Raw genomic sequence first — 21,595 nt, forward strand, 5'->3', positions numbered from 1 at the left:
AAACTCTGGCCATGGAAAACCCTTGTGCAGGTGCAGCTTTAGGGTTTACTCACTGGTTTAAACACAGGGTGGGGACGAAGGGGTTGCTCGCAAGTGTGCTTCACTCCAGGGAGTTGACATCTTGCGTAAGTTAACGAGAGCTAATCAGTGTTAAGGAATCAGAGGTGTCTTTTCATGGTATACAATCTGGTCATGGCCACTGGTTTGTTTTTAAGGTCATGAACCCTATATAGTTTTAGGCAAAACATTTCTCAAATGATTAACATGTGCATAGAAAGTTAGGAGACCCTGAGCTATAGGTTAAGGCAAGGAAACATGCCAAGCATCATTCCTTTCTGAGGACCCTGTATTATACTGTGTGTGTGTGTGTAAAACATGTGAAAGAAGAGGTCATGGAGAAATGGACAAGTGGGAATTATGTAAAGTACGCACGACTTCTCAAAAGAAAACCTGAAAAAAGCTGTTCTCAAAAATGCTTCCCAGGTAATGGTTAGAAACAGGTTATTTCCAACAAAATTAGTGGGGAAACAATGTGTTGTCCAGTTGTATTGATTCCAATTACTGATCTTTAAGCCACTGAACATAAAGTGAAACTAGAGAGTTCATTTTCCTTGGTTTTCTGTTGTTTTTGAGAGTGTCTCTACATAACCCTAGCTGGAACTCAACTATGTGGACCAGGCTGGCCTCAGAACTCCTGCCTTTACTTCTGAGTGCTGAGATTTAAAGTATGAGCCACGACACCCAGCTCATACAATCCGGATTTATTTAAGTATTTGTAAGTATTTAGTAGGGCCATTTATTTTATTGCTCAGCTTCCAAACCACTATATACTGCTACCTACCTGCTGAAGCTCGGATACTAGATACTATGAAGCAAAGGGTAGAATGGAACACTAGACAACTGAAACCGTTAACATGGCCTTTTGCAGAACAAAACTCAAGCGGGTTTAGAAAACCCAAGGATGTGTCCTAGATCTAGTCAACAAGGTGAGAAGGGAGAGATTTCCCGCCTAAAGGTGCAGCCCCCCCCCCTCCAGGAATAGCTAATAAAAAGCCTGTTCTTATGGGCTCCCAGAATCCTCTGGCTATCAGTTGGAAAGTTGGGCAACAAGTTCGTAAAATAAGCCCAATAAATAAAGGACAAAGCCAAGACACCAGACACAGCTGTCAAAATTCAACTTTTATTAACTCGGGGTAGGGTGTCAGTCCAGGGAGCCCGGGGCTCCGCCGCTCAGCCGGTGATGCGCACGTCCGGGCGGCGCCGCAGCCGCCGAGCCCGAGCCGCCTCGGGTAGAATGGCCTGCAGCTGCTCCTGCACCAGCATCTCCACAATCTGCTCCTTGGTGCGGATGTCGGGCCGCAGCCACTGGCGGGATAGCTCCCGCAGCTGCCGGAAGGCTTCCCGGGGACCGGCCGCATCCTGGTAGCGAAACTGCCGGAAGCGCTGGCGAAAGGTCTCGGGGCCGGGACGAGAGGCGCCGGAACGCGGGGCGGCGTCAGCCTGAGGCGCTGTGTTCAAAGCTGCGGGCGCGCCGGGGAGCTCCGGGGCAGGGGAGCTCATGGAGTCGGGCTCCCGGGCCGCACAGTCGCCAGCTCCTTCCTCCTGCTCGGGCGGCGCCGCGGGGCTTTGGGCGGCCTGGCTGGGCTGCGGCGCCGCCATGACTACGGCTGTCCGCGCCACCCTTTGTTTCGCAGTTACGCGCGCCTTCTGCGTCTGCACAGGAATGAGGTAAGAGAGACCCGCTGAAGGGCAGAACCCGCGCACCTCGACGGGACGCGGACTTAGGACAGACCGCGGGTGAGCCGAGCTTACCTCTAACAGCGAAGCTCCTCAGGCCGGAAATGGACGGCTCCAAGAATCCGGAAACCGCGTCCCCTACAAGTCACGTGAAGTCTGAGCGGGGGAAGTCCTTTGAGGGGTCCATAGATACCAGCTTTTCAGGCAGTAATGATGGCAACCCTGAAGAGCTCCCATTGGAGGACACATCATTGCAGCAGACTGAGGAGATGGAAGCGGAGAAGACGGAGTCGAAATCTGAGTCGGAATCGGATTTCGGATTGGAGGAGGGAGAGAAGGAGGGAGAGAAGGAGGGAGAGAAGGAGAGACCATCCATGGAGGATAAGCTAGAGGCGGAGACTCCCCAACCGAAGGACCGCCCTGGCTTGCAGGTGACCTGCGCCTGCTAGGGCAGATCCTGGCCTCTACTCGATCAGGATCTGGGGGTAGCGCTGACGGTCATGGGCAGAGGAGGGTGATGGTTGGCCAGGGGCTTGTTGGAGCTTGGGCGGATGACCTGGGTGGGACAGCGGGACAGGGGCTCCGACTACTTTTAAAAAGACCTCTCAAGCTCTTAATCCTAGGTCTAGAGGCCACGCCTGAGCTATAAAGTGAGCCGAGACTCTCCATAAATGCACACACCCTGTTGCCTGCATAGGTGCAGTAGATCTCACTTTATTTTGAGGATGACAAAGTATTTGGGGCAAGATTCTTTAGTCTTTCCTCGCCCAAAACAAACTTTTTTTTTTTTTTTTTTTTTTTTTTTTACTTGTCCTCAAAAACCAAGAGAAAGTGATTCGGTGGGTACTACTTTTTAACTTTAAGATTAATAAGTGGACTGTAATTAGCTTCATACATTTACTGAATCTTGAACTGTAAATACCCCCGAAATTGAGATGTATTATAATGTAGAATACCCATGCGTCTGTGTAGGAAAAGAAAAAATATTTCTTACATATTTGAGTATGTTACGTTATTTTGTATATATATGGGGGTCAAATAAACTATATTAAATTTTACCTGTGTCATTTTACTTTTAAAATACAACTATGAAAATTTCAAATTTCACCTACAGTTTATAGTATATTTTTGTTGACTAGCTGCTGTCTAGAGTGTTGGAATCAGCTGTCTGGAAACATCTTTTTTTTCAGGGTTTCTTTGCTTTAGCACCCCTAGCAGTGAATAGTACCTCCCTCATGGTTGTCAAGTGGTGTAAATACAGCTCTGGCTTTAAAAAGTGTTTTCAGAGCTAGGGAGATGGTGAGGTTGGTCAGGGTGCTTGGAACCTCAGATGATGGAATGAGATGGATGGGGTACCTAAGCTGAGTGAAGACAGGGCTCTGGGAAACCCAACATTTCCTTCTGTTCTGAAAGCTGCTGACCTCCATACAATCGAATCTTCGAAGATGGCTGATTTGATTCGGCTTCTCTTGGCTTCTGACTGGATTGCTTTGCTTGGCCTCACACTAACTTCGGCAATGTCTTAATCTCCTGGCTCATTCTGTCTTCACCTGTGTCTACCTAGTTCTCTCTGCAGCCTGTATCCACACACACACCACACCACCACACTCCTTTTCCCCCTCTCTGCTCTTAAGTCTCTTTTCCAGTGCTGTTCTCCTGTGAGTTGGGCACATCCTGTCTTTGATTCATTCTGTCAAATCTTTCTCAGATTCAACACTTTGCCCCTAAATAAGATGTCGCTTCCAGACTAACCCACTTCCTTCTATAAACTAACCTTCCTTACCTTCATTGTTAGAGATTAAGGTGTGTGTTAAGGGATTAAAAGTGTGTCATTCCAGCCAGATCACCCAGACCTAGAAGGTCTTTGGATGTGATCCCTTGCCAGAGCAGCCATGTTGCTGAATTAAATTCTTCTATAGGTGCTTGCCGTGCAAGCATAAGACCTGAATCTCCTGCACCCATGTAAAATCCAGGCTGAGCTTGCCTAGAACCTTAACGTGGGGCCCAGGTAGAGCTCCAGAGCTGTGTGGTTAGCCTATCCAATATGTACTTCTAAATTCAACTTGAGACCCTATCTCAAGGCAGTGAGCAGAACAGTAGAGTAAGGCACCCTCTTTTGACCCCCTCACCCATCTCTACATTCACATGGATGAGGCACTCAGACATGTTTTCATTAGGTCAGGTCCATTGCCTTCAGCCTCTGGGCTACAGTTGTTGCTGTTTTAATCTATAAAATGAAAAAGTCTTGAGTGGAAAGTCAAGAACTTGAATGGAAAGAGAAATAAAAAAGAAAGAACATGACTGTGGTTCCGGGCACAATGGAGAAGGTTTATTGTAGTTGAAAGGGAAAGTAAAGGCAGAGTCAGAGGCACCTGGGGAGTCCAGAGGAGACATGATCCTGAGTCATGCTGAGGAGAGAGAGGAGGGGAAGGCAGAAGGGAGAGAGCGGAGCCAGGTGCCGTCGCCAGGAAGCCCAAAGGTACAAAGTGGGCGGGTAACCAAAATGGCTGGATGATACATGGAAGGGCCTCTGCAGGAAGGGCAGCCCAGCCACTAGGCTGTAGAGTTCATGGAAAGGGGCAGGGTATACAGCCAGGAAGACTCTGTAATAGGCAGGAGCTGAGGGATGCTGGGAGAATCTGGTGGCCAGATTGACTTTGACAAGTTAAGTAGGCAACAGCCATCTGTCCCAGGGTTTAAGACTTAATAGAACTAACCTCATGGAAGTTTCTGTGAAAATTCAGGTGGCACCAGCAAAAGTGACAGCCCCTGGCAGATGGTATATTCTTTTTGACAGCTTACTCACATCTAAGTTTTTATCTCTATTTTCCAGAAAACGACAGGGGCCCTGTCTTAGTCAGGGTTTCTGTAGCTGTGACAAAACAGGAAGACCGAAAAGCAACTTGGAGAAGAAAGGGTTTATTCAGCTTACATTTCCACATCGCTGTTCATCACCAAAGTCAGGACAGGAACTCACACAGGGTAGGAATGTGGAGGCAGGAGCCGATGCAGAGGCCATGGAGGGGTGCTGCTTGCTGGCGTGCTTCCCCTGGCTTGCTCATCCTGCCTTCTTCTAGAACCCAGGACCACCAGGACAAGGATAGCACTGCCCACAATGGGCTGGGCCCTCCCCCCTTAACCACTAGTTGAGAAAATGCCTTACAGCCGGATCTCATGGAGGCATTTCCTCAAGGGAGGCTCCTTTCTCTGTGATAACTCCAGTTTGTGTCAAGTTGACACACAAAACCAGCCAGTACACAGCCCAACCAACTGCAACAAGGAAGAGGAGAGGAGTCATGGATGGGTTTACTGCAGAGGGAAAAGCAAGCTTCCTGGAGCTAGAGACATGGTTGGTTAAGGGGCAGTGAGCACACACCTTTAGTCTCAGTACTCAGTGGGACAGAGGCAGGCAGATCTCTCAAGTTTGAGGCCAGCCTGGAATACAGAGCAAGTTCCAGGACAGCCAGGGCTACGCAGAGAAACCCTGTCTCAAACAAACAAACAAACAAAAACAAACAACAGTGCATGGTATGGTTGCTATAGTGGCACAGTCCTTAAATCCCAGGACTTGACGGAGGCGGGTGGATCTCCGTGAGTTTGAGACTAGCCTGGTCTATATACAAGTTCTAGGCCGGCCAGAGCTAGATGGTGAAACCCCATCTCCACTGTAATTGTAACTTTTATTTTCCTGTAGTAATTGTTTTGGGGTCTTACTGCCTGTCTAAGCTAGGCTTAGTCCTGGAAGCTTCTAGCCTATGTGCAATCTTATCTAGGCTTAGAGGGAGACTTACTGCTGAATGAGCTCACTCTTTCTAGTTCTTTCCAACTCTGCCTGGTTCAACCCTGCTGTTCTTGCTCAGTCTCCTCTCCGAGCTGACTGATTCACTCTGGCTTCTCTCTCTGCCTCTGACTTTTTGGCTCTGCGTGACCTCAAACTAACTTTGGCAGTCTGTTCTAATCTCCTGGCTCCTTCTCACTCTCTGGCTCATTCTGTCCTCGTTTATTTCTAGCTTATTATGTCTCTGCAACCTGTCTCTGTACCACCGTTCCAGTGAAAGCTGCCTCCTTCCTCCCTGCGCTGCCCCTCAAGTAGCTTCCTTTCCCTCACTTCTCCTGAGAGTCGGGCATTTCCTATTCTGTCAGCTCTTTCTCTGATTCATCACTTCGTCTGCCGCTCATTTAGACGTTGCTTTCAAACGTGGGTGCTTCCTTCTACAAACTAACTTTACCATTGTTGTTGTTTGGGATTAACGGTGTGTACTAAGGGTGTGTCTGTATCCCAGAGGGATTAAGGTAGTGTGCTAAGGACTGAGCCATACCCTAACTAGAAACAAGTTTTTCCAGTAAAACAACACAATCTTGGGGTTCACCATGTGATCAAATAAATGCAACGCTCCGCCCCTCAAAAGAGTGAGTGCTTTTAGTTTTCAGCACCCAGGTAGGGTAGCTCACAACTACCGGTTACTTCAGTTCTAAGGGATCTAATGCCTCTGTCCTCTGCCAGCACCTGAATCAATATTGGTGCACAAATGAACTCTCTCTCTCTCTCTCTCTCTCTCTCTCTCTCTCTCTCTCTCTCTCTCTCCTCTTCTCTCTCTCTCTCATATATACACACAAAGACACTTAAAATTGGGGTTGGGGATTTAGCTCAGTGGTAGAGCACTTGCCTAGCAAGACCAAGGCCCTGGGTTCGGTCCTCAGCTCCGAAAAAAAAGGAAAAAAAAAAAAAGACACTTAAAATTTAAAATTAAAAAAAAAAAGATAAAGTTTGAGGTGGACCTGGAAGAATTTACTGACAGGAATCCACTGGATTAATTGAAATACACTGTATATGTGTATGAAATTACCGAAAAATAAAAATCAAATAAAAAATTAATTTTTATTATTATATTTATTTTTATTCCATGTGCATCGGTGTTTTGCCTGCATGTGTTCTGAGATATTTTTAAGGTTTCCCGAGAATCCAGCGGTATGGCCTGCACAAAGCTGTATGCTGAGTAAAACGGAAACGTACAGATCGCAGGCTGGATGAGGAAGTGGGTAGGACCTGGAGAGCAGCTGAGAAGTGAAGCTGGAAAGTTGGCAAGAGCGAGCCACAGGGCAGCTCCATGTTTAGACCTTTTCCTCTGGGGTAGGAGTGTCTGGGAACTGTGGGGTTTAAATCTCTAGTTCTCATTCATAAGGAGGAACCTTAGCCCCTCCAATCATGGAATGTTAGAAAGGAAAGGGAGGGCTGGAGAGATGGCTCAGTGGTTAAGAACACTGACTGCTCTTCCAGAGGTTCTGAGTTCAATTCCCAGCAACCACATGGTGGCTCACAACCATCTGTAGTGGGATCTGATGCCCTCTTCTGGTGTGTCTGAAGACAGCGACAGTGTACTCATACACATAAAATAAATAAATCTTTAAAAAATTGAAATGTTGAAAGGAAAGGTAAATAGAAATTGAACTGAAAACTATTAAAGTAATTTGCTAAAGCCTTTATGATCTCATCAACATAGAGTCTAGAAAATTATCTCTTCCTAGAAAATGTGCATAGGCAGAGAGAATCTCCATTGCAGAGAGAGAATCTCTTATAAACATCACCTGTCAATAAAAAAGCTGATGGCCAATGAGTTGAGGCAGGAAATAGGAGGTGAGACTCTGACAGGAAGAGAGAGGACCCTGGGAAGTAGAAAGAGACAAAAGAGGGAGATGGACTGGACTGAGAGATGTAGATGAACTCAGACGCTGAGGAGATGTGGAGAAAGAAGCAGCCAGGGCTAGAGAGGTAACTAACCACATGGTAGGCATAGAATAGTTTAAATGGTTAAATAAGTTAAGAACTAGTCAGGGGATTATCCAGAGCTTATGACCTAGGCACTTAATAATAAATATTTAGTCTCAGAGTCATCTTTCTGAGAGCAGGATTGGGAAAGGAAAAAATTGGATATAATTTTTACATGCATATATTTTATATAATTAGGTAATTTATATGTATCCTTGAATCCACCCAGAAGAGCTCCAGATTAAATATTAGGTGTTATATATGATATATAAGATGTATATACATATATGTATATATAATTCTATTTTTCTGAATTTTGCAGATTGGAAAGTTGCTCCCCCCAAAGGTGCAAAGTTGGAAGGCTCTCAAATCCATCGTAAGTAGCTCTGTGAAGAGAGGAATTTTAAAATGCTATTCCAACGTTGTCATCATATCAGCCCTTCTTATTCTAATTAGACTTATACTGCTCTTAGGAAAGGATCATAAATCATTAATTTCTTAGCTTCCAACACAAGTCCCCAATCTCAGTAAATATAAATATTGACGAAATGAAAAACAAGCATGGGTTCTATTCCATTCCTGAGAAGGCAGAACTTGAACATAATTCCCTGGCTTTTCTAGAGCTTTCCACGTGTTTGGATTAGTGTACTAGTTAGAACTATCAGCCCAATGCATGTTGGGGTTTAAATCTCGGCCCACATCCAGACAGAGCACACCAAACCAACATAGTTCCATGTGGAGAGGTTTAATGAGAGAAAAAGAGTAGGAGAGGGGAGAGGCAAAGGCCATGAGCATGTGGAGAGAAAGGGGATGGGGTGGGAATAGAGAGAGAAGAGATAGGGAAGAAGAGCAGGTAAGAGAAGAGAACAGAGAGCAAGAGAGAGCAAGAGGGAGGGGGCAAGTAGCCCCCTTTATAGTCAGGCACAGCTGGCTGTTGCCAGGCAACTCTGTGGGGCAGAGCATACCTGGCTGTTGCCAGGTACCTATGGGGGTGGAGCTTAGACAGAATACCAACAATGCAGCCTACAATTAACTGAAAAAGTCTCAGTTGAGTGTCTTGTCAGGCTGGCCTGTGGGCACATCTATGAGGGGTTGTCCTGATGGTTTTAATTCATGCAGGAAGACCTAGCCCACTATGGGTGGTCCCATTCCCCAGCCAGGTGGTTCTGGGCTGTATAAGAAAGTTAGCTAGTGCCAAGCAACCAGAGCTTCCAGGGACTAGGCCACTACCTAAAGGCTATACATGGACTGACCCTGGACTCTGACCTCATAGGTAGCAATGAATATCCTAGTAAGAGCACCAGTGGAAGGGGAAGCCCTGGGTCCTGCTAATACTGAACCCCCAGTGAACTAGACTGTTGGGGGGGGGCGGCAATGGGGGGGGGGGTGGGGAGGGGAACACCCATAAGGAAGGGAGGGGGGGAGGGGGATGTTTGCCCAGAAACCGGAAAAGGAAAAAAACATAAAAAAATAAAAATAAACCTGACTAAGACAAAAAAAAAAAAAAAAAAAAAAAAAAAAAAAAAAAAAAAAAAAAAAAAATAGGAGGGTTGGGGATTTGGCTCAGTGGTAGAGCGCTTGCCTAGGAAGCGCAAGGCCCTGGGTTCGGTCCCCAGCTCCGAAAAAAAAAAAAGAAAGTTAGCTAGGGACTGGAGAGATGACTTCTAAGTTAAGAGCAAAAACTACTTTTCCAGAGGACCTAAGTTCAAGTCCCAGCACCTACATAATACATAAAGTGACTTACAGCCCTATATAATTCCACCTCCAGGGTTCTCCAACTCCTCTGAGCTCTGTAGACACCTGTACTTACTTATGGGTTCATACGCATGTGCAAGAACACACACACACACACACACACACACACACACACACACACACACACACACATGCATATTATTAAAAATACTAACTTAAAGAAAAGTCAGCTAAGCAAGAACCAGAAAGTGAGCCAGTATTCCCCCATGGTTCCTGCCTTGAGCTTCTGCCCTGATTTCCATTATTGATGGATTGTGACCTGGAAGTGTAAGTCAAATTAACCCTTTCCTGCCCCAGTTGCTTTTGGGTCAGTGTTTTAGCACAGGAAGGAAACTAGAGACATAGCATGTTAGGGACTGTGGAAAGGAAACCTGGGACAGCGGCAGCGGCGGCTGCTTCTTCTTCTTCTTCTTCTTCTTCTTCTTCTTCTTCTTCTTCTTCTTCTTCTTCTTCTTCTTCTTCTTCTTCTTCTTCTTCTTCTTCTTCTTCTTTTCCCTTCTTCTTTCTTCTTCTTCTTTTCTTCTTCTTCTTCTTCTTCTTCTTCTTCTTCTTCTTCTTCTTCTTCTTCTTCTTCTTCTTCCTCCTCCTCCTCCTCCTCCTCCCCCTCCTCCTCCTCCTCCCCCATCCTCCTTCCTCCTCCTCCTCCCCCCTCCCCCTCCTCCCCCCCTTCCCCCTCCTCCCTCTCCTCCTTCTTCTGTTTTTTTTTTCTTTCATCTTGCTGGGTACCATAACTCACCTATAATCCCATCGGCTGAGGGACCGGCATTGAGAGTTTGAGGCCAACCTGAGCTACATAGTGAGACCCTGTCTCAAAAAGATGCAGCAACAAAAACACTTCTTATTTGGAAATAAATATAGATTCTTAGAAAGTTGTAAAAATGGTAGAGAGATTTTATTTTTTTTTAATTGAACAGTGTTTTAAAAGTTTATTTAGTTTTATCCCATGTGCTTTGGTATGAGGTGAGCCCTTAGAACTAGAGTTACAAACAGTTGTGAGTTGCCATGTTGGTGCTAGGAACTGAACCCAGATCCTCTGAAAGAGCATCTAGTGCCCTTAATCACGGAGCCATTTCTCCAGCCCCAAGAGATTGTATTCCTTTGTTTGTTGGTTAGTTCCTTTTGTGGTTTTTGGTTTATCAGGACAGGCTTTCTCTGTGTAGCCCTAGGTGTCCTGGAACTCACTTTGTAGATCAGGCTGGCCTCAAACCTACAGAGATCTGCCTGCCTCTACCTCCTGAGTGCTGAGATTAGTTATTTTGTCTTTTTTTTTTTTTTTTTCGGGGCTGGGGACCGAACCCAGGGCCTTTCGCTCCCTAGGCAAGGGCTTTACCGCTGAGCTAAATCCCCAAGCCCCTAGTGCTGAGATTAGAAGTGTGCACCACCAACCAGCATGATGCTAATACAGTTCCCCAGTTGTAGCCTTGTTGGTCATCGTTTGAACCTGGAAGTCCCCCAGAGGCCATTCTTGGATGCTTGCTGCTATGAAGGTTTGGCTTATGGAAGTGATTAGGGCGGGCCTTTGAAGGTCAGAGCCAGTTTAGGGTTCCTGTCCCCCACTTCTGCTTCTGACTGCAAGGACTGACAGCCTCAGCCACAGCTCTGCTTTGGTTTCCCCACTGTGATGGATGGAAACCTTTTGAAACTGTTACAGTAATGTGATAATCTTGGAGTGCTTGACATTCTTCCGGTGTTTAGTTTAGGCATGTCTGACTTTGAGCAGTCAACCATCCCACAGTCCCTTAAGCTCAGAGAGAATTCAGCGGAATTAAATGTCTGATTGTATATCACTACTTTTCAATCACACAAGTATCATTGCTTTTGCATCACTGTGACCAACTATTAAGGACAACTGCAGGGAAAGAGTTGTTTTGGATTGCGGTACTAGGGCGGAACACATGGCGGAAGGAACAGAGCAGGGGTAGGTGTGGGATGGGCTTCTTTAGTTCTTTCTGGCTAGGAAGCAGGAAGAGGCCAGGACAAAACATAGCCCCCTCTCCCCACAACCCCTGCTTTTTCCTCTCAGACCCCACCTTCCACAGTTCTGCCATCTAATAATGCTATGATGTCATGACTCCAAAGGGTCAATTTATTCTTCAGGATTCACTTGGATCAGAGCCCTCAGGATCTAACTGTCCTTAGGCCATTGCATACACATCCAGAGCTGAGCTCCTAAGCAGTTTTTGCTTTTTAAAGTATTTATTGTTGTTGTTGTTGTTGTTATTATTATTATTATTATTGTTATTATTATTATGTTTTTCAAATTTTCATGGGCCCAGGTGTTGTGCACACACCTTTAATCTTTGCACTTGAAGGCAGAGGTAGGATGGTCTCTATGTTTGAGGCCAGTCTGATCTACATCAATAGTTCTTTCTTGTCTCAGAAAAGAAGAAATTTATTGAGTATGGGTATTTTACCTGCAAGTTTGTTGGTGCACTGTGTGCTTATATTACCTCTGGAGGCCAGAAGAGGGCATCAGATCCCCTGGAACTGGAGGTACTGATGTTTGAAAACCATCATATGGGTCCTGGGAATTGAACTCAGGGCCTCTGGAGAGCAGCCTGTCTTAATTCTTAAGCTACCTCTCCAGCCCCTATTTTGATTATTTTAAATTATCTTTATGCACATGTGTAGACTAAGCATGTGTACACGAGTGCGGGTATCCTCAGAGGACAGAGGCAGGCATCAATCCCTTGATGGAGCCATCTCTCCAGCCCTTATCTTTAATTTCTAATAACTAATGATATTGCAAATATTTCCTTTTGCCATTCCCCCCCCTTTTTTTATGTGCCCTAGGCATGAAACAGTTTTGGCCACCAAGCCAGGCATCAAGCTAGGATGAACAAAGGACCGCCATCTGCTCTGCCCCTAACTGACGTGAGAACAACACCACAAACCAGGTGTTTGCCCAGTGCCAGGGCTCTGGAAGAGCAGTCAGTGCTCTTAACCACTGAGCCATCTCTCCAGCCCTTTTTTTTTTTTTTTTTTTGCTGTAATAAACATGAGGTTTACTGATAGGAACCAGTGCACTGGGGTCGACACTCATATCCCACGCAGGAGCAGTGGAGTTTGACCTGTTTTGTTTTTTTTTTAAAGACAGGGTTTCTCTGTGTAGACTTAGCTGTCCTAGATCTCACTCTGTAGATGAGGCTGACCTCGAACTTAGAGATCTTCCTGCCTCTGCTTCCTGGGTGCTGGGATTAAAGGTGTGGGCCACTGTTGTCTGGCCTGCATTGTTTGTTTGCTTGTTTGCTTGTTTTTTGGGTTTTTTTTTTTTTTTTTGTTTTTTTCGATAGGGGCTTCCTGTAGCCCAGGATGGTCTCAAGCTTGAGATTCTCTTGTCTCTACCTAATTGACCATTTTGGTCATTGGTTCTTTTGAGAAAGAGTCCCATGTTTCCCAGGTTAGCCTCAAACTTGTTTTGTAGTGGAGAATGACCTCACACTACAGAGCTTACCATCTTCGCCTCCTGAGTGCCAGGATCACAGATGTGTGCTGGTGTGCCCTGAAACCGTTATGAAGTGTCCATTCTGTGGCATCCAGTGCAGCCACACTACGGGGCACTAGCTGTGGTCTAGCTATCTCCTAAGCTTCCTTTTTTTTCTCATCTAAAGGAACTGCCCCCTAAACAGTAACTCCCTTCTAAGTAAGGATTTTCTTGCTGTGAAGAGACACCTTGAACATGGCAGCTCTTATAAAAGAAAACATTTAACTGGGGCCGATGTACAGGTTCAGAGGCTTAGCCATCATCACCCCCGGGGGAAGCATGGCAGCGCCCGGGCCGACATGGTTCTGGAGAAGGACGTTCTACATCTGGATCCACAGGCAGCAAGAGTGAAGTGTCTTGAGCTTTTGAGACCTCCAAGCCCATGCTCTAGTGACACGCTTCCTTCAACAAGGCCACCCCTCCTAATGGTGCCACTCCCTGTGAGCCAAGCAGCCCAAACACATGAGTCTCTGGGGACCATTTCTATTTAAGCCATCACACTCCTCGTTTGTGTTTTATGAGATGAATATATAAATACATATGTATATATTTACAACCATTCTGTTCTCCTGAATTTTGCAGATTAAGGTGTCAGTGACACCGAAGACGCATAGCTGGGCAGACATTAAAAAAGAAAGAGTAAGTGGTTCTGTTCTAATAATTGATTCGCATGTCATGAGTGTATTAGTTGTTTTCACCCTTTGGTTATCGTGGATAAAATTGCTGTGGTATTGGTGTTTGAATTTCCATTTCCAGTTGATTTATGTACCTTCAGGTGAAGCTGCTGGGTCAGAGAGTAGTTTTGTATTTAACTTTGTGAGAATCAATTATACCATTTTGCACAGTGGGTCCATCTCTGGGTGTTTGAGGTTAGCTTGGTCCACAGAGTAAGTTTCTGGACAGCCATGGCTACACAGAGAGACCCTGTCTTGAAAAAAACAAATCCCCTATGAGGGGTAGGAGAGATGGCTCAATGGTTAAGATCACCAGATACTCTTTCAGAGGACCCAGGTTTGAGTCCCAGCACCCACATGGTGTTTCACAACCACCTGTAAGTCCAGTTCCAGGGGACGTGATGCAGTCTTCAAGTCTCCTCTGTCACCAGACTCGACATAGACAGGCTTATGGTGGTTTAAATGAGAATGGCCGCCAATCAATTCATGTGTCTGAGTGCCTGGTCCCTAGTTAACAGAACTGTTTGGGAAGGATTAGAGTATGGCCTTGTTGGAGGAGGTGTGGGCTTGTTGGAGGAGGTGTGTCACTAGGGGTAGGCTTTGAGGTTTCAAAAGCCCCTGCCAGGTCTAGTGTTGTCCTCTCTGGCTGCTGCCTGAGGATCAGGACGTAGCTCTGTGCTGCTTCTCCAGCGCCATGCCTAACTGCAGGCTACCACAGTCTCCACTGGGATGAGCATGGACTAACCCTTTGAAGCTGCAAATGAGCCCCTAATTAAATGTATTATTAAGTGTCCTCGGTCACGGTGTCTTTTCATTACTGTGGAATAGTAACTAAGACAGGGCAGAGCACACTATACATAATTTTAAAAAAGCTCCCTAGGCGATTCCATTTTCTGCTTTTCTCCCCTCCTAAGTGCTGGAGATGGAACCTGGAGCTTGTGTATCTTAGGCAAATGTCTCATCACTCAGCTATAACACCCAACCGTGTGTGTGTGTGTGTGTGTGTGTGTGTGTGTGTGTGTGTGTGTGTGTGTGTACACATGCGTCTGTAGGTACATGTAGCGATCCAAGGTTAACCCTGGGTGTCATTCCTCAGGAGCCATCCTTCTTGTTACTGTTTGTTGCGCCTAAGTATACTTCAGTGTACCATGCAGAGGCCAGAAGAGGGCATAAGATCTCCTGGAACTGGATTTGTAGACGGTTGTCAGCCACCATGTTGGGGCTTTATGGGAAATAAGCCCAGGTTCTCTGGAAGAGCAGTCAGTGCTCTTAATCACTGAGCTGTCTCTCCAGTCACCCATCTTGTTTCTTGAGTCAAGTTCTCTTATTTGCCTGGAGCTCACTGTGTAGGCTAGGCTAGGTTGCTTGACCGCAGACCCCGAGGGTCCACTGTCTGTGCCCGGGGCTGCTGGGACTGCTGTCATGTGTCACCACACCTGGCTTCCTATGTAGGTGGATCAAGCTCAAGTCTCTGTGCTTGTTGGGCAAGCACTTGACTGAGCTCCCTTAATGAGCTCTTGGCTTCATCCCAATGCCACATTAAAAAAAAAAAAAAAAAACAATACATATTCTTATATCTCCCTCTTCTCTCTCTCACTCCCATAATCACTGACTACAGGATTTCTTGGCCCCTTCCATGTTTTTTCTTTTGCAGATCTGTCTGGGAGTGGAATCCAGAGCCACCTACACTCCATGCCAAGCTCCTGTCACCTTTCTCCTTTATGTCTAGCTCCAGCTTCTTCTTTGCAGCCTTCTCCTCTGTCGTCAACAAGGCTCGCATATATTGTTTCTGAAGTGACTTGATTCGCTTCTCAAAAGCCACCCCTTTCCTTTACCTCATCGGTGGACTGCTGTGTCTTTAGTGTTCGCTCCCTCTCCCTCTCCCTCCCCCCACCCCTAAGAAAGGGTTTCTCTGTATAATAGCCTTGGTTGTCCTGGAACTCGCCTTGTAGACCAGGCTGATCCTGAACTCAGATATCCAGCTGCCCTGTGAGTGAGTTGCTGGGATTAAAGGCATGTGCCACCATGCCGTCTTGATCTCGTTTTAAAACGGGCCAAGCCTTTTGAGCTTTTCGGTTGTTCATGATTAGTGTCTGTTTTCTGTTATTTATTTTCTCTTTCCTATTTTGTGTCTCTCACCTGACATCTTTCTTGTTTCTTGCATCCTTCTGGGTTTTTTTTTCTTATTGTTTTGTAATGTTTCTTTTTTAGCCATACTGTTCTTTTTGTATTTCTGTGTATGTGTGCAAGCCTGTATGAGTATATATGTACCTTGTACGTGCAAAGGCCAACAGAGGCCAAAAGAGGGTGTGGGATCTCCTGAAACTGGAGTTACAAGTTGTGAGCTGCCGTGTGGGTGCTGGGAACCAAAGCCAGGTCCCCAAGAGCAACAGCAGCAAGTGTTGTTATCTGCTGAGTCACAGCTCCAGTCCCACTGGAACTCCTGCAGATGAAGCTGTTATAGGCTCAGAGGGTGTAAGAGTAGTACAAAGAAAAGAGATCTGGGATTCCCACCTAGTTTTCCCCAATAGTAATATCTTGTATAATATGATATAGTCCAGTAGTAAACCCAGGAAACAAGCATATAAGTCCACAGACCTTTTCTAATGATTTCTTAGTTTTTTGTGCATTTGTGTTGGAACATGGTGTGTGCAGTGTGTGTGTGTGTGTGTGTGTGTGTGTGTGTGTGTGTGTGTGTGTGTGTGTGTGTGTGTATACAAAAGTCTACTATGGCTCCCTTTAGATGCAGTCTGAGCAGATGCTCGCCCAGGGCACACCTCTAGCTCTCCAGTTCACGCCTCTGTTCTGGCTGTCTTTGCTACATCCAGTACTCTATCTCTCTAGTGGTTGGGGGTTGGCTGCAGAAACACCTAGAAAGAAAGGTGTATCCTGTGGTACTTGCAATCCCAGTTTTTTTTTTTTTAACTGAGGATCTTGATACAAAAACAAATTGGGGTAATAGCCGTTGTCATGGGGAGTGCAGCTCCCTAGGACAGCATCGAACTGTAACTGCTGTCATTTTCTTCTCTGCTTTTAGGACCCAGACTCATTGACTTTACCAGCTTTCGGCATTTTCTTGCAGTCGATCGAAGGATTCTGATTTGTACTGATTTGATGTGACTTCTGGCACAAAGCCATGGCCCACTCACTAGTGTCTCAAGTCTCAGAGTAACCCTGGCCTGAAGTGTTGAATGCCCTAATCTATAGCTGGATGCCTTTTACTTTAAGACTGTTCAATGACTCTGGCAGTCATTTAGACACTGAGCCCCAAGTGTCTTTATAAGGAGGGTTGAAACTAAGGCCCCTCTGGCTTGCAAGCACAGTGCCCATGACAGCTCATTAAATATTAAAGATTCTGATATTGTACCATTGCCTTCCCTTCCCTCCAGCATGTTTGCTCGTACAATCAATAACTTCTCAGAATAAGGTTCTCTTGGAACCAGGCTTCCGGCAGCTGTTGGCGGGGTGTGAGGAATAAGAAGCTTCCCACTGAGGGAAGCTATTTGTTTCCATTCTGATTGATAGGGGAAGATGGTCCTCCCCCACGAAAGGCAAAAGGCCCACTTGTGCCACTTGCCAATTTTGGAACCATGAGGAGAAATAGGATGTGTCATAACTGGCAGGTCCACATGGCAGAAGTGAGTCAGGCCTCAGGCTGGGAGAAGATTTGAGAGAGCAGGCACTGAGGAAGCAGTAGGCATAGGATAGGCTTTTGAGGAATGGTAGTCTCTCTGCACCTCTCAGATTTCACCACTTGACAGAAAGAAGATCCAGAGTTGCTCAGAACTGAATTATGATCCCTGCTCTATAGCCTTCCACCCCTGGGTGAGCTCTGAGATCACGTTCTTACCCATTCTTTCTGGAAGGGAGAGGAAGAAAAAAAAAAATGGTAGAACAGCAAAGGATAGTAAAACTTCCTTTTTCACCTACCCTCAGGGGGACACCCACATAGGTGCTAATGTCACTGCTCTTTACAGAGGAGAAAAACAGTGCAACAAACTGCCTTACATGTAACGGTCACATGACTAGCAGGCAGTGTGCACATGGGGCAGGAAGCTTCCCCTGCCTTGGACTCCTTTGTAAACTTTGTAAACCCTCAAGGCAAAGAGGTGGCCAGACCACCTCTGGAAGAGCTCCAGCAGCCAGGCCCCTTCCCCAGGCCTCCCTGTCAGAACGGCAATTTCAGCCTCTGTAACTGCCACAAAGGCCATCTCTAGCCCCTCAACAGACCCTTCCCCAGGTTATTGAGAAAGATCCACCCCCACCCCCTACCCCCAAAAACCCTATATGTAAGTACTGCATGCTGTCCAATTCCCTGTTGTCTGCTGCCTCCCGGGAGCATAGCCAGTCGTTCCTGGATTGCTCCTTCCTCACCCTGGACCCTCCAATAAACCTCTCCCGGAAGTTGAGAAACAATGATGAGAAGTGAAGAGAAGGAGAGAGGCTGAGGCTCCTGAACTCCCCAGCTCGGCCACGGATACCCTCCCGGAAGCTGCAGAGACTTCCTCTCAGCGCTGCGTGGGGAGCTCTCCTGCCTCAGGATCCCCTTTCCTTGGGATGCCTTCTCCTCTCAGCTGTGTGGTTTCTGGGCTTCCCAGAAAGGCCAACACATCTTCCTCCCTCCCTCTTTCCTTCTCTTCCCTCGTTCCCTCCCTCCCTTCCTTCCTCTCCCTGCTTTTTAGGTTTTTTTGAGACAGGTTTCTCTGTGTAGCCTTGGCTGTTCTGGAACTCACTCTGTAGACCAGGCTAACCTTGAACTCAGTCGCCTGCCCCCTGAGTGCAGGAGGTGGCATGCACCACCGCTGAGACTTTTTAACCTCCGTAATTATTTAAAAATATGAATAGTTCATAACAAAACGAACAGAATATAAACAGGTTATTCAAGAAAACACATAGATACATGAAACGATTATTTTTTGGGCAGTGAATCTAGGACTCAGGCTTCAAACACTGAGACATACCCAAGCTCCTGTGTTGACTAAATTAATTTGAAAGCAAATTGCATATTTAGAAAAAGAATCCTATTGCCTTTTTTTTTTTTTTTTTAGATTTTAAAACTTTTTTACGTTACATTGGTATTTTTGCTTTCATGTCTCTGTGAGAGAGTCAGAGCCACTGGAACTGGAGTTACAAACAGGCGTGAGCTGCCATGTGGATGCTGGGACTTGACCTCGGATCCTCTGGAAGAGCAGTCAATGCTCTTAACTGCAGAACCATCTCTCTAGCTCGAACATTGACTTTTTAAAGCATTTTTTTCTTTAATTTTTTTTTCCTTTTGCACCCAGGAGGCAGAGGCAGGTAGATTTCTGTGAGCTCAAGGCCAGCCTCATCTACATAATGAGACCTTGTCTCAATAAATAAATGAACAAACAAATAAAACAGAGGGCTGGAAAGATGGATCAATGGTTCAAAGCACTAGGACTCTAACAGAGGTCCTGAGTTCAGTTCCCAGCTCTCACATGGTGGCTCAGAACCATCGTATAGCAGTAGACCCATGGGATCTTACACCCTCTTCTGGTGTGCAGATGAACGTGCAGACGAAACATCCCTGCACATAAATATATAAACAAAACGAGTCCCAAAACAAAACATTAAGAAGTTGCCATTGTACATATATGCACCTGTATGTGTATGTACATGATATGGAAGGAGAATGGCTCATGGCATGTGGTGGTGTAGTGGGTCAGAGGACAACTTTGTGGAGTTTCACCTCCCTGAACCTTTGTGGGTTCCTAGAATTGGATCCAGGTCACCAGGCTTTCTGGACAAGTACACCTGCTGATCCAACTGACTAGCTGACAGATTGCAGATTTTTATGAAAGATAAAGATAAAGACGTTAGCTGTGTGGTAGTGGTGCACACCTTTAATCCTGGCACTCAGGAGGTAGAGGCAGGCAAAATTCAGAGTTCGAAGCCAGCCTATATAGAGCAAGTTCCAGGACAGCCAGGGCTACACAGAGAAGTTCTGTCTGGAAAAAAACCCAATCAACCTATCAATCTGTGTAACCAGAGTGTCCTCATAGTAGTGAAAACATGCTAAGGTGTACTCAGTGGATAGGGCACTTGTCTAGTGTGCAGGAGACCCTGGGTTAGATCCCTAGAGCACCATAAACTAGGACTGGTGGCACACACCTGTAATCCAAGCACTCAGGAGGTAGAGATAGGAGGATTCAAAGTTCAAGGTCCAGCCTGGGCTACGTGAAACCCTGCTTAGAAAAAAACATAAAGAAAATGCTAAATTCATTAAAATCATGTACACTATAGCCTTATTTTCTTTATTTGCCTCTTAAAATATCTTCTTATGATTATTATTACTTTTTATTTTTATTTTTGAGATAGGCTGGCCTGGAACTCCCTGTGAGGTGGAACATGACCTTGAACTCCTGATCCTCCTTTGTTTACCTTTCAAGTGTGTATGTGGCACGGGGTGAGTGGGAGTGGAAAGGTTCCTCAGTGGCTAAGAGCACTGACTACTCTTCTAAAGATGCCAAGCACCTACAGGAGAGCTCACAACCATCTGTAATTCCAGTCCTATAGCATCTTCTGGCTTCTATAGGCACCAGACACATACACAACATTCAGGAAAAACACCCACACACATAAAATAAATAAAAACTTTAAAGTATGTTGTACAGGCTAGGTGTGGTATTGTGTGCCTTTAATCCTAGCATTTGGGAGGTAGAGTGAGATAGGTCTCTGTAAGTCTGAGGCCAGCCTGATCTACATAGCAAGTTCTAGAATAGTTGGGTCTATACAATGAGACCCATTCTTTAAAAAAAAAAATATGTTGGAGTGGGTGCATTTGTGTGTACATGTGTGCAGAGGTCATAGGTCAACTGAAGGTATTGTTCCTGAAGCAGTATTCACTTTGGGGTGTGTGTGTGTGTGTGTGTGTGTGTGTCTGTGTCTGTGTGTCTGTGTGTGTGTGACACGGACTTTCACTGGCCTGGAATGTGCCAAGTTGACTGACCAGTGAGGCCCAGGATCTGCCTATCTGCCCTCCTCTTTGCTGGTATGACCAGCGTGTGCCAGCACATCTGCCTTTTTATATGGTTCCTAGAGGTTATTCCTCAGGCCTGTGTGTGTCTCAGCTTTACTGAGTGTCTCTCCAGGCCTTTGTAGTTTGCCGTCATGGACGCGAAGGCTCACTCAACGTCCCTTGAATTTTTCTTCTAAATTTTACAATCCTAAAACATCCCCATTCCTTTTTCCTCGAGAGATTGACTTCGTGAAGACATGAAGGTCTTACTTGACTTTTAGATTGTTAAAGTCTGGACTTCTTCACTGTCCTACATACGTATCTGCTTGGCTAGTAGATGATGTCCGTCCTGACTCCCAAATTCAGTCTGGGATGGATGGCGTGTTTGCCCTCAGTCCAGTTCCACATCCCCAGAGAAATGACAGGTGGCTCAGGTTAGGTATTAGCTTCCTATCGTTGATGTAACACACCGCCACCGTTTAACATTTAGAGGCATCTCATATTTATTTGTGTGTATATGCTCCTACACATGCACGGCTTGTTGCCCATGTGGAGCTCAGAGGATAAGTCTCCTTTCACCCTGTAGGTTCCGGGTGTTAAGTTTAAATCTTTGAGTTTGTCATCAAGTGTCTTTAGTCACTGAGCTGCCATTTTTTTTTTCCTTTTTTTCGGAGCTGGGGACCAAACCCAGGGCCTTGTGCTTGCGAGGCAAGCGCTCTACCACTGAGCCAAATCCCCAACCCCACTGAGCTGCCATCTTGACAGCCCCCAAATCACTATTATTTAATGGCTTAAAATTATGCAGCTGTATTAGCCTTCATTGCAGCACAAGTCTTCTTGAACTAACATCCTGGCATTAGAAGTTGGGAGCAGAGCTCTGTGGTGGAGTCCTTACTAGCATACGGAAGACCATAAATGTAATCAGTAAATGAGTGGACAGTCACCACACCAATAGATAAACAATCAAAATAAGAATGGCTGTCGGTGGGCCTGCCTTCCTTTTGAAAGCCTGGAGAGACACTCAGCCTAGAGAATCCATGGCCTTGTCCGTCTCTGCTTCCCCCGGCCATTCATTCACACACTCTCATCTGGGCACGCACACTCGCACGCACACAGAGTTACTTATGTTCTTTATTTTTCCACAAAAGTTAAAAAGATCAGTGCACTGGCAAATGTTTATCAATTGGCTCCCAGTGGGG

General features: G+C 45.9%; 2 protein-coding genes and 1 non-coding gene across 3 annotated transcripts in view; 1 reads left to right on the top strand and 2 right to left on the bottom strand.

The window, feature by feature from the left end:
- Nucleotides 1-1,158: 1,158 nt before the first annotated feature.
- Scand1 (SCAN domain containing 1) lies at nt 1,159-2,021 on the bottom strand. The gene is made up of 2 exons (XM_032904580.1): nt 1,813-2,021; nt 1,159-1,713 (listed from the first exon to the last, which is right to left on the bottom strand). The coding sequence occupies exon 2, from the start codon at nt 1,657-1,659 to the stop codon at nt 1,231-1,233; it is 429 nt and encodes a 142-aa protein (XP_032760471.1). The 5' UTR covers nt 1,660-1,713; nt 1,813-2,021; the 3' UTR covers nt 1,159-1,230.
- The window catches only part of Cnbd2 (cyclic nucleotide binding domain containing 2), a 62,982-nt gene continuing 43,142 nt past the window's right edge, over nt 1,756-21,595 (top strand). Inside the window, exons 1-3 of the mRNA XM_032904581.1 lie at nt 1,756-2,168; nt 7,827-7,880; nt 13,326-13,382. Coding sequence (XP_032760472.1) covers nt 1,842-2,168; nt 7,827-7,880; nt 13,326-13,382 — 438 coding nt within the window. The 5' untranslated portion in view covers nt 1,756-1,841. The remainder of the gene's footprint in view (nt 2,169-7,826; nt 7,881-13,325; nt 13,383-21,595) is intronic.
- LOC116902549 lies at nt 12,040-12,178 on the bottom strand. Its single transcript, XR_004388150.1, has one exon. It is a non-coding gene; the product is annotated as a small nucleolar RNA SNORA48 (small nucleolar RNA).

The sequence above is a fragment of the Rattus rattus genome, chromosome 5 (assembly GCF_011064425.1).
Source record: "Rattus rattus isolate New Zealand chromosome 5, Rrattus_CSIRO_v1, whole genome shotgun sequence".
Classification (NCBI taxonomy): Eukaryota; Metazoa; Chordata; class Mammalia; order Rodentia; family Muridae; genus Rattus; species Rattus rattus.

Excerpts from the sequence above, each read along its gene's own strand:
- Scand1 (XM_032904580.1), bottom strand. The coding sequence starts at position 1,659 with ATGGCGGCGCCGCAGCCCAGCCAGGCCGCCCAAAGCCCCGCGGCGCCG.